General features: G+C 46.2%; 1 protein-coding gene across 4 annotated transcripts in view; it reads left to right on the forward strand.

Moving 5' to 3' along the window:
- The window catches only part of ZZZ3 (zinc finger ZZ-type containing 3), a 109,169-nt gene extending 97,236 nt beyond the window's left edge, over window positions 1–11,933 (forward strand). For all 4 annotated transcript variants that reach the window (XM_030571958.1, XM_030571957.1, XM_030571959.1 and 1 more), the window contains 3 exons: window positions 109–243; window positions 10,077–10,177; window positions 10,610–11,933. In XM_030571958.1, the coding sequence (XP_030427818.1) occupies window positions 109–243; window positions 10,077–10,177; window positions 10,610–10,754 (381 nt within the window). In that variant the 3' untranslated portion in view covers window positions 10,755–11,933. The remainder of the gene's footprint in view (window positions 1–108; window positions 244–10,076; window positions 10,178–10,609) is intronic.
- Window positions 11,934–12,379: the final 446 nt, after the last annotated feature.

Raw genomic sequence — 12,379 nt, forward strand, 5'->3', positions numbered from 1 at the left:
TCTATCAATATTTTTCTGAAAGAAATCTGATCACAATTTTATATTGAAAGAAGCTAGATCTTCTCAGAAATGATATCCTCAATGCAAAGGGTTTTCTTTTTTGGACAGGATGAGGAAAGTATCCCGCTATCATATCGAGAGTTACCTGAATACAAAGAATTGCTAGAGTTAAAAAAGTTGAAGAAGCAAAAACTCCAGCAGATGCATGCAGAAAGTGGATTTGTGCAGCATGTGGGCTTCAAGGTAAGGTATACCAGTGATCTTTTGTTACAGTAAAACCTCAAAGATATGAACACCAGAGTTACAAACTTGACTGGTCAGCAGGACACCATGTGGAACTGGAAGTAAGCAATCAGGCAGCAGCAGAGACCCCAAATCCCCCCACAAATACTGTACTGTGCCTGTATCGTATCTTAAAGGTAGGCACATCTGGACTGGCTGTCCCCACCCGCAGGGCAGCCACTTATAGCTAGGAGGTGAAGACGCTGAGATTCACAGGCACAGCTGTGAGCCCCCCACTGCCAGCTCAAGGCAGCCTGAGCAGGCAAAGTAGGAGTAGTGCTGCAGTCTGTGCTGCTTTCCTGTGAGCCGTGGGTGCTGTTTTCACTCCTTCCCCTTGGTCAGAAGGAAGACAAACTTGCAAGCTCAGTCTGAGCCTGGGAAAGAAGCTGTCACAGCCCGAGCTGCTTATGCTGCAAGGAAGCTGCCACTGCTGGAGTGGGAGCTGCTGCTCTTGCAGCCAGTGCCTGGCCTGGACTGTTAGCCTGAACTGCTGCCAGCATGCTGCGCACTGGAGGAGCAGCTCAGTTTTAAAGGGCCACAGCCTGCACGGCACACCCACTGATGCCGCAGTGCTCCAGGGTGCCTCACTCATCACCCTTGCAGCCAGGGGGCTAGAACCAGCTGCCTGTCACAATCCCCATGCACGGGGCAGCCACTTGCAGGTAGGAGGTGAAGATGCTGTTCAGAATTACGAACATTTCGAAGTTACAAACAATCTCCATTTCCAAGGTTTCTGTAACTCTGAGGTTTTACTATATTCAATTTACTGTGAGCATTTTTTAAAAACTAGCAGGAAGTGGATTTTCTTAGAAAAAAGGAAACTTTCCTGTTCCTTTTCAGAGTGATAGATGTACAGGAAAAAATAATTATGGAAATATGTAATATCATAATGCAGGATTTTGTCTTAGAAATTTACAGACAACACAATAAAACTCACTGTAAAAAAAAAAATGACTACAGCTATCTGCAGTGGTTTATGAAACCCGTTTTGGAATCTAATCTCTTTTGGGGTGCTGGGGTATTAAATCTTAAGGGTGAAATTAATCTCTGTTAATAGCAGCAAAGTTTCCCAGTCACTTAAGAATTAGTCCTTCAGGAGTTTGTCCTTTTGAAGGAAGAAAAGCCAGAGATGTGGAACGATAACATTGGTAGATCAATAGGCAGTGTACTGAGGCTGTAGCTGCAGAGAAAAATTGCAGCAGCATTCGGGCCAGCTCCAGGCAATTTTTGAAGAAAGGATTCAAGCAAGGAAATAAAATAGTGTTGGTATGAGATGAATAAAAATATTTTTACACTTAATATACAGAGACATGCTATCCGCAGCACCACCTGTTTCTAGGCAACATTGAAAAGGGAGGGAGTGCCCAAGGATACCTGTTGTTTGAGAGGATTTTCAGTCATTACCAACAACCTTCTTTGTAGCTGTTCCCCATGTATGGAGTCGTGCAGGAATTGCTTTCACTCCTTAGCGATGAGAAGGGGCTTCTTGGGATTTTTTAGTAGTAGCCTTTTCTATGAGAATGCAAGGTCATTCAGTCCACGGAAACTGACTACACTTGAAAACTGAAACTATCAGGCTAGACAGATTTATGTCACAGTATCAGGAAGCTGAGGCTTTTTTAAATGAATGCTATTATTGTAGAATATAAAATGTGGACCTTGAGCAGGAATATTGCAATTCTAGCTATGAAATAGAATGGACAAAGTAATTTGAGTTGCTAATTTAGTATTTCAATGTACTATATTCAAAATGTTATTAAGGTTGCAAAATCAAGCACTCAAAAGTTAGGAAATCCCAGAATTAAGGTTGTCTTTGCAACCTTAATTTGTCCCCCTGTGTGTATGCATCATGATACAGTTTTTAGTTACATGAACACATACTGTATTTTTCCACTGGACTGCCAGCTCATTCAGTGCACATGATGGACGTTGCTCACGTAATGATTAGCTATTCAATAATTTTTTTTCCTGATTGTTCAAAGTGTGGCTTCTTGCCTCATTTACATTATTTAAACCCTGGTCAGAATACACAGTTGTTTTTCTTCATGGGCTTTTCTTTGCTGCTCGTCACTTTAGGATCTGAGGATGCTTCACAAACATGAATTATTCTTCAGAACAGCCCTGTGAGCTGGAAGGGGCGTGGGTGGGTGGTATTCTGTTTTACAGATGGGGAACTGAGGCACAGAGATTAAGGTCAAAAGTTGCCACCAGCAGTGAGTGGCCAGTTTGAAATGATTAGAACCTCATTTTTCAGACTATGTAGCATTATACAGCACTTCATATGTTCTAAGTACAGCTCCCATTGATTTCCGTTCCAGCTGCGAGCGCTCAGCATTTCTGCATATCAGATCCCTGGGTCTCAAGTTAGGCACCCAGGAAATGAGGAACACACATTTAGTGACTATGAAGAGTTTAAGTGATTTGTCTAGCATTACATAGGAACTTTGCAGCCGAGGAAGGGATAGAATCCAGTTCTCTAGGACACCATTCAACTGTCTTAGCAATGAGACCATCCTTTCTTTTCCTCCAGTCCTCTGCCTCATTCACTACACACCTTCCAACTTCTGCACCAAATGAAACAGAGTCCTGGAGACCACAGTCTCCTGTACTGTACAATCCCTGATTCATCTGCAGAGTGGGTGCACCCAGGGCTGGCTCTACAGTTTTCGCTGCCCCAAGCAGTGCATCGAATTGCCGCCGCAGACGGCGGGGGCAGTCTGTGTGCCCTTAGAGCGGCAGGCACGTTTCCGCGGCGGCGGCAATTTGGTAGCAGCTTCTATGTTTAGCTGAAGCCGCCGCGGACAGCTAAACGTAGAAGCTGCCACCTAATTGCCACCACCGCGGAAACGCGCAAGACACCCTAAGGGGGCATGGACTGCCCCAGCTGTCAGCGGCGGCAATTCAGCGCGCTGCTTGGGGGCAAAACAACGGGGACTGCTGCCCCCTGCAGAATGCCGCCCCAAGCACCAGCTTGGAATGCTGGTGCTTGGAGCCGGCCCTGGGTCCACCCTGTGCATTGAATGATAGCCATCATTGGGTGTAATCCTTTCTGTGGGATTCCCAGTAGAGAAAGATGAGACACAGTTTTCCTGAGGGTTTCACAGTTATTTGTTGTCAGCACAAGAATGGTGAGACTCAGGAATCTTATGTTCCGGTCCAGGCTGTGGCAAGGAGTTTGCTTTAGTCTCCTTCCCTGACCAGTCCTGGGCTGCCATGCCTGCTCCCAATCCCAATCTTGCCAGCCCCTCCCAGTCTCCTCTTTTCCCTACTTCCAGTCCCAGTCTCCTCTTTTCCTTCCCCCTGATTTAGCTTTTGTCCTCTCTGCATTCGAAATAAGATTAGTCTTCCTCCACACGGCCTGGGTGCCAGTAGGGGGGTCATTGGGAGCACAAAAAAAAACCTCCTTGCTTTCAGTTGCACTGCACAGACCCAGAGCAGCTGGGAACATCCATTACAAGGAAAGTCCATCTTCACCCCTGTAGCCTTGGTCTGGAGCATGCTCTGTCATTTTGTGGGAAAGGTGAATGTGCAGTGTAGTCAGCATTAGGATCTGTGAGAGGTTTGAGCATGTTCAGTGAGGAAGCAATCTTCAGAGATGTAACTGGAAAATAGAAGTCTCTACTGAGCCTGTGAGAACTGAGATTTCTCCAGTGCTTATAACTTGGACAAATCTGGCTGGATTTTCCCTGGGAATATTAAAAGGCACATCCATGACACAAAGGCCATTCCCTTTAAGTCTCTGCTCCAAAGCATGATTGTGCTTGAGGTAGAAAAGTTCTCAAGGTTTTTTTTTTAACATAGGCGGAACTACATATTTTTTTTCCTTAGCCTTATTCTTGGAAATGACTGAACTATTTCGGCTCACATAAAAATAAATAAGTAAAAATTAGCCATAGGCTAATACCCAGCATGGAAAATCTCAGTCCACATGTTTTTTTGGCAGTTATAAGCAACTGAAATTAGTCTTATCATGGGAATTGTCAAGCAACCTTAACAATAAGTGGAACTACCAGCCTTGCCTGTAGTATAAATTATATATTTATTGAACTTGGAAACGCTACTGTGTAATAAACCTAAGCTAATGTATGACCATCTTCAGGTGTTTGTTCATGTCGATTCCAATCAGGTGTGTGCACAGCATGTGCACAGTAGCCGGAAGATTTTTTTCCCTAGGAGAAACCGTAGGGTCGGCCTGGGCACCCTCTGGAGTCACGCCTTCATGGTGCCCAATATAGAGCCCTGCCGACCCGCCACCCCCGCAGTTCCTTGTTACTGCCAGTAATGGTAGCTGGAACTTCCATTGCTCTTGCTCCTTTTGTACTCACCTTGTTTGTTCATATTGTGTAGTTTAATATAGTTAGTCAGTTGTAAGTTTCATTTAAAGGGTTTACCCTCGTTTCCCCCCCTTATTTGTTGCCTCTGGAGCATGCCACGATCCCCAGGCTTCAAGACCTGCAAGGACTGCGCCAAGCGCATGCCAAAAAGTGACCCCCCACACACACTTCCTGTTTACAGTGTCTGTGCGAGGGTCACCAAAAAGACCACTGTAAAATCTGTCGGGAATTCCGACCAAGAACTCTGAAAGAGAGCAGCCGCTTAAAATCCTCCTGATGGAGGCAGCTCTTCGACCGCAGTCGGACCCCAGTGCCGGGGATCCCGCCACCAGCATGTCATCTTCAGCGCAGAGCACGCCAGCACCCTCTTTGAGAGACCAGGTACCGAAGAAAGATGTGGCCAACGACTCTAGGCACCGTCATGGAGCATCTTAGGGACACTCCAGCCTTTGGCACCAGTCCCAATTGCTGGTGCAGAAGAAGATGATTGAAAGGGGATGATCCCCTTTGCCTAGATTCAGAGACCAGCCATCAGTGGTACTACAGTCAGGCCACAGCTCCGAGACTCGGGAGGCGGCCACGTTGACTCCTGCCCAAGCAAGGCAGTCAAGTCTGGGCATGTCGCACTCACCAAATCCCTCGGAGAGCCTGCCTCTTCCATCCACTCCTGAAGCGTTTGAGGCAGCACAGCAACTACTCAGACTCAGGGCACCAATCTCGCCCCCGAGGCAGGAGAAGGTGTCAGCACTGCAGGCACCATCCGGCGCTGTGCAGTCGAAGGGAAATCTGGCTATGATGTCACGTCGCTCCCCATCGCCTCAGCAACCACAGATGCCAGCACCTCCATCTAGGAAGTGCAGTCGGTCCCTGGGCTTCCAGCGCTCCACGTCGAGAGGTGCAGTGCCGCCCTGGTCCTTGTATTCCAAGACCTTGGAGTTGAAGTTGTACCGGTCCAACTACAGCAGGAGCAGAAGATCAAGCTCAAGGCACCACAGGGGGTTCCGGCTGATGCAGTGGTCCCCTTGATGACAGAACCCAGCTCAATGGCCCTTCTGGATTCCATGGGCTTTTCACCAAGCTCAGGGTCTGAGCCAAGGATCTCACTCGGGTGTTGCTTCAGTCGCATCTGCAACCTTTGTCCCACTGTGTCCAGCGGCTGAGCAGTTATCTCCGGCATCAATGCCAGCAACTGTGGCACCATTGCCGACATCGGCACCAACTGCGGCGCCACCTTTAATAACGTCCTTGGTACCGGAGGTGTCAGTGGCTCGGGTTACGGCGCCAACCGCACCAGCTCTGGCACCAACGCCGATACTGTCATCGACATTGCCTGCGCCAACATCGATGACCACCATGGCGCAGACACACCATCAGATAGTGGCACCAGCATGGCGGCCGACATCGACACCTGTACCTGCGCCTTTCACGGTGCCAAGGCCGGAGCATTCCACTGCTCTCTCCACTGGCTCAAGAGAGCCCTCCAGCGGGGATGGAAGGGAGCAACCACCTCCCTTGGTGGCCTCCTCATCTTCCCCGGATGAGGCGCTTGCAGGCACTGCCATTGCCTGAGCTCTGGAAGACTCCAGGATGTTGCAGCAGTTGCTGTGCTGGGTCGCTCAGGGTCTGGGCATTAAGGCAGAGGAAGTTGTAGATAATGCAGACCCTGTGGTGGACATCCTGGCCCCTTCAGACCCTTCCCATATTACCTTACCACTAATCAAAACTATCATGGACATGACCAAGACCCTATGGCAGACCCCTTCCTCTCTGCTACCTATCATCAAGTGCAATGAATGGTGGTACTTTGTGCTCTCCAAGGGCTACGAACATCTGTACGCTCACCCACAACCTGCCTGTCTGTTGGTGGATGCTGCTAACCAGTGAGAGAGGCGGGGTTTCCAGGGCCCTTCCTCGAAGAATAGGGATGCAAAAACACTGGACCTTTTCAGGCAGAAGGTAAACGCCACAGTAGGACTGCAACTCTGCATTTCCAACCAACAGGCCATCATCAGCAGGTATGCCTACAATATCTGCTCAGCAATGACTAAGTTTACAGAGTTACTTCCCTCAGATTTCCGGGTTGAATTCTCAGCTTTGGTCGAAGAGGGGAAACTGATCTCTAGGACATGCCTCAAAACTGCACTTGATGGGGCAGACACTGCCACAAGAGTCATGGCCTTAGATGAAGCCATGAGATGGGGCTCATGGCTCCAGGTCTTCCCTTTGAAGTCCAACAAACCGTACAGGCTGTTGGCTTTCAAGGATGAGACTGTTTTAGAAAAGACGGACAAAAGGCTAAACAGCCTGAAGGACTCCAGAGCCACTCTCAGGTCCCTGGGCCTCTACACACCTTCTACTCAGCTGAGACACTTCCAGCTGCAGCCCACTTAGAGGTTCAGTCAGCAGAACCAGCAAGATGGCTCCAGAAGGCGGAACAAAAGCAACAGGAGAAAGCCACATCAAGCTCGGGACAACCAAAGCTGTCTTTGGGACCCAAGCCTGCATTTCAAAGGCACGGTCAAGGACAGTGTACCACACCTGGAAATGGATCCATCCTGCCATACCTTCTTGTCCCAAGTGTCCCCTTTCCACCATGCATGGTCCCTTATTACCTCAGACTGATGGGTGCTCCGCATGGTAGAGAGGGGATACTCCATCCAATTCTGTGCCTTTCCACCCCCTTCCCCGTCCCTCTTCAGGGACCCTTCTCACAAGCAACTCCTTTATCCAGGAGGTGCAGTCGCTCCTATTTCAGGGGCAGTGGAGGAAGTTCCTCAGGATCACAGAAGTGAGGGCTTTTATTCCTGGTATTTCCTAATACCGAAAGTCATAGGCGACCTGAGGCCCATCCTGGACCTGCAGGAACTCTACAAGTTTGTAAAGAAACTCAAGTTCCGCGTGGTTTCTCTGGCCTCCATCATTCCCTCACTGAATCCAGCAGACTGGTATGCTGCCTTCGACTTGGAGGACGCATACTTTCATATTGCGATCACTCAGCCTCACAGGAAGTATCTCAGGTTTGTGGTGAACAGCACCCACTACCAATTCACAGTCCTCCCATTCGGCCTGTTGGCAGCACCTCAGGTTTACACCAAGTGCATGGCAGTCGTCGCTCCATTTCTGCACAGGCACCAGGTTCAGGTGTTTTCTTACCTTGATGACATCTGGCTGATCAAGGGCTGCTCTATGACCCAAGTGGAGGCTCAGGTCAAGTTTATCAGAGCCACCTTTGTCAACCTGGGTCTCCTTTTAAACGAAGCAAAGTCCACTCTGTCCCCCGTCCAGAGGATAGAGTTTATAGGGGCAGTATTGGACTCGACCCAGGCCAGGGCATACATGCCGCAAGCGAGGTTTCAGGCCCTGAACGATACCATTCAAGGCCTCGGACAGTTTCCCACCACCACGGCAAGAAACTGCCTGAAACTTCTGGGACACATGGCGGCTTGTACCTATTTGGTGCAGCATGCCAGGCTCAGACTTCGAGCTCCATCATGGCCCCGACAGCATTGGTACACATCTCTCCTAGACATGTCTGTGGAAGCCCCAGTCACCCTGCCACTCTTCCTGGAGCTTCTGACACAAGATCATGGTCGTCTTCAACATCCAAGCCTCGACTCGCTTTACCTCACGGTGTGGAAGCTCCATGGTTGAACCCAATGGAGCTTTCCTGTTCAGACCAGGTTAGACAAGTCCTCCTTGGCAGTAGAAAACCCTCTGCGAGAGCCTCTACCTTGTAAAGTGGAAGAGATTTTCAGTCTGGTCGGTGCAGTGCCATTCATCTCCAATGCTGGGCCAGTGCTGCTTATTCTGAACTACCTCCTCCATCAGAAGCAGCAGGGGCTTCCCTTGTCATCGATAAGAGTGCACTTAGTTGTCATCTAGGCTTTTAACATGAGCGAAGAGGGCTAACTCTATGGTCAGCCAGTTTTTAAAAGGGCTTGACAGGATATATCCTCATGTCCAACAGCCTGTCCCAGCCTGGGATCTCAACCTGGTCTTTTCTAGACTAATGGGACCACTCTTTGAGCCCTTGGCAACGTGCTCCCTCCTCTGTCTCTCTTACAAGGTGGCGTTCCTGGTGGCAATAACCTCAGCCAGGAGGGCATCTGAACTCAGGACCCTAACCTCAGAGCCCCCTTATACTGTGTTCCATAAGGACAAGGTGCAGTTCAGACCTCATCTTGGTGTCTTCTTGAAGGTTGTGTCACAGTTTCACATCAACCAGGACATCTTTCTCCTGGTATTCTACAGGGAGCAGAAACTACATTCTCTAGATGTCTGCAGGATGCTAGCCTTTTACATCGAGAGAACAAAGCTGTTCAGAAAATTGGTCCAGTTATTCATGGCAATAGCGGACAGAATGAAAGGTCTGCCTGCATCGTCACAACTAATTTAGTCATGGATTACATCCTGCATCCAGGAATGCTACAACCTAGCGGGAGTTCCCGCACCCTTGATCACTGCGCACTCCGCCAGGGTGCAGGCTTTGTCAACAATGTTCCTGGTGCAGGTCCCCACTCAGGAGATCTGCAGGGCAGTGACATGGTCCTCCATCCACACTTTCACCACGCATTATGTGATTACTCTGCAGTCCAGAGACAATGTGGCCTTTGGATGAGCAGTGCTCCAGTCAGTGGACGACACCTACCCCTCTGTCCAAGTAGCTGGCAAGAAGGAACTGGGGGGATGGCAGGTCGGCAGGTTGCCTTGAAGGCGCAACTCCAGGGGGTGCCCAGGCTGACCCTATGGTTGCTGCCAGGGAAACATTTTGCAGCTACTGGGCATCTATGTGTGTGCACAAACATCTGATTGGAATGGACATGAACGACACATCTTGAAGAACAACAGTTACGAGAAGGTGAGTAACCATTTTTTATCCTTCCGTACAGCTTACCTTAAAAGGTTGTGAATGCAGCTGTCTAGTGATACTATGTTTTGCTTCCATGTATATGATCTCAAGTTCAGGCATTTCAGATTGTCGAGTTTGAAGAATTGCAGAGTCGTCATGCTCATCCCAGAGCTAGAAAGGACTGCCTTGTATCATTTTGCAGCAACTTCTCTGGCCAATTTAGGACTGGCACTGATAGGTTCCAGAGGAAAGCATGTCCAACTGTTGTTGGTCAGAAGGATAATCGCAATGGGGAGCCTTGAGGGAGTGGGGAACAAAGCAGAAAATAGACTGCTGATCATCATCCTAAGTGGTCTTTCCTAGGATCTGTTAATTTATAAACACTAGAGAGACAAGATGGGTGAGATAATATCTTTTATTAGGTCAACTTCTGTCGGGGAGAGAGACAAACTTTCAAGGTTACACCGAGCTCAGCTGCAGGTGGTGATGATGATTTTGCAAGAAATCATGCTTTTTATTGTTGTTTGAATGCAGTGCATTGGTTGAGATGAAACGATAGAATTTGTTAAAAATATATTTCTTTCACTACTTTTTTGTTCAATATTTTTCAGTGTGACAACTGTGGAATGGAACCCATTCAAGGCATTCGGTGGCACTGCCAGGATTGCCCGCAAGAAATGTCCTTGGATTTCTGTGATTCTTGTTCTGACTGGTGAGCAGCAAGCATTGATGCTTATTATTTGCAATTATTTGAATATCTCTTTAAGGTTTAAACACTGAGTAAATTCTTTGCATATGTGGGATTTGTCTGTTCCACGATGCCTCATGAAAGTTAGATGTAACTAGATTATAACTAATGTGTGTTTCTAATAGTTTTTTTTGGTGTGTTTTCTGGTGGAGTGTGAAAGTCCATCATTCTTTCAGTGCAATGGAGAGAGTAATTAATAATTGCATTGTTAAGCATGAGACAGAGAAAGTATGTTCTCTGAAATCCTTAACTGTGAAGTAATGGTGTGTCATACAGAATTTGACATGCATCTGTCAATTAAAAAATAAAAAGAAAATATATTCATTGTTCTTGAAGTGAACATATTATTATGAAAAATAAGTTCACTTGCCAAATTGTGTTTTCTTTCCTCTGCAGTCTACATGAAACAGAGATTCACAAGGAAGATCACCAGTTACAGCCTATTTACAGAGCAGAGACATTCTTAGATAGAGACTACTGCATGTCCCAAGGCACCAGTTACAATTACCTTGACCCAAACTACTTTCCAGCAAATAGATGACATGGGAAGCAGACATACAACCTTGGGCTTATTATCCTCTTTGGAAAGTAACAATGGCATCATTGTTAATTTCGTGCACACTTTGGAAAGACTCTGCTTTCCCTGAAATGTCACTCACAGCATGACAGCTTCCTGGGTGTACTCGTCAAACTACAGCTCTGAACTGTCACGGTTCTTGATCACTGAACAGCAGCTGAACATTCCTAGTGTGCAGAAGGTTTCACTGGGAGACTTTCCTTTTACCACCTTAGTCATTTTTAGGTGGTGAATCTAAAATGAAACAAAAAAGAGGGAAAAAATACAGAAGGGTGAGCCAGAAATGAGAGCACGCGTTTAAAGATACAATAAATTCCAAAGGCTTTGAAGAACTTGGTTATGAGATCCAGAGGAGATGAAGTATTTATATAAAAACAGTTTAGTAGCTTGCAGTTTTGTTGTGAAATAGTTTTCAGCACAGAAACTGACTTCTTTAGGCAAGGTTTTAACCAATGACAGTGTTTGCTCTAAAAAATACTCACTGTTCCAGTGATGGTTGGTTACAGGTCTTTATTAAATTGGAGCTGCTTAATCACATTGACTTGTAATTTTTCTTTTTTCTTTTTTTTTTTAACCACAATGAACTCTATTACCAACAGTGAAGCACTACAGGGAGCAACTGTTGCATTGCTTCCTTAACCAGCTCATGGTTTGTGAATGTTATAAAATTGTCACTCAGATATATTTTTTAAATGTAATGTTATATAAGATGATCATGTGATGTGTACAAAATATGGTGAAAAGTGCCAGTGGTAGTAACTGTGTAAAGTCTCTAATACTCAACATTAACTCCTTTAAAATAAAGTACACAGCCTTCTGCCTCTGTATTTGGAGTTGTTAGTGCAACTCATCAAAGAAAACTGCCTAATATAAATCATATATATGGTAATAATTTTCCTCTTTTGTAGTCTGCACAAGATCCATGAAAGATTGTATTTTTATTACTATTTAAACAAGTGATTAAATTTAGCCTGAGCAGTGAGCAAAGGTTCACATGCATTCTTTTATACTGCTGGATTTTGTTGTGCATCATTTAAAACATTTTGTATGTTTCTTCTTATCTGTGTATACAGTATGTTCTTAAATAATGTTCAATTGTCAGGAGAACTGTGAGAAATAAACTATGTGGATACACTCTGTTTATATATAGAATGCTTACTGTGATTTCCTTTCTGGGTAGAAATTAACTTTTTAACCAGCATTAACAATAGAAAATAGTACATTTTAGTAGGTCACATGAATACATAAAGGGCCCGTATCCGCATTGGCTCAGCGCTTGGCACTACTGTTGACTTCAGTGGGAACTGAATGGACGCTGCACCTAATAGAATGTGCTCAGCCTCTTGCAGGATAAGAGCCTTCCTTTTCTCATAACCTTTCACAAATTGAGCTGGTTTTTTCAGACTGAAGAAGAAAGGAATGTTAGCACCTTCGGTAGGCTGTGTTAATCTCAGAAAGTGCTGATGTCTTCAAAGCTTTGTAATTACTGTGATATTTTTGAACTAATAACTTTTTTATTGACCTGTATAGCTTGTGATTCAGAAACACGCATTATTTTAAACTGTATTAGTTTTCCACTTAAACAAAAA

This window comes from Gopherus evgoodei, chromosome 8 (genome assembly GCF_007399415.2).
Source record: "Gopherus evgoodei ecotype Sinaloan lineage chromosome 8, rGopEvg1_v1.p, whole genome shotgun sequence".
NCBI lineage: Eukaryota > Metazoa > Chordata > Testudines > Testudinidae > Gopherus > Gopherus evgoodei.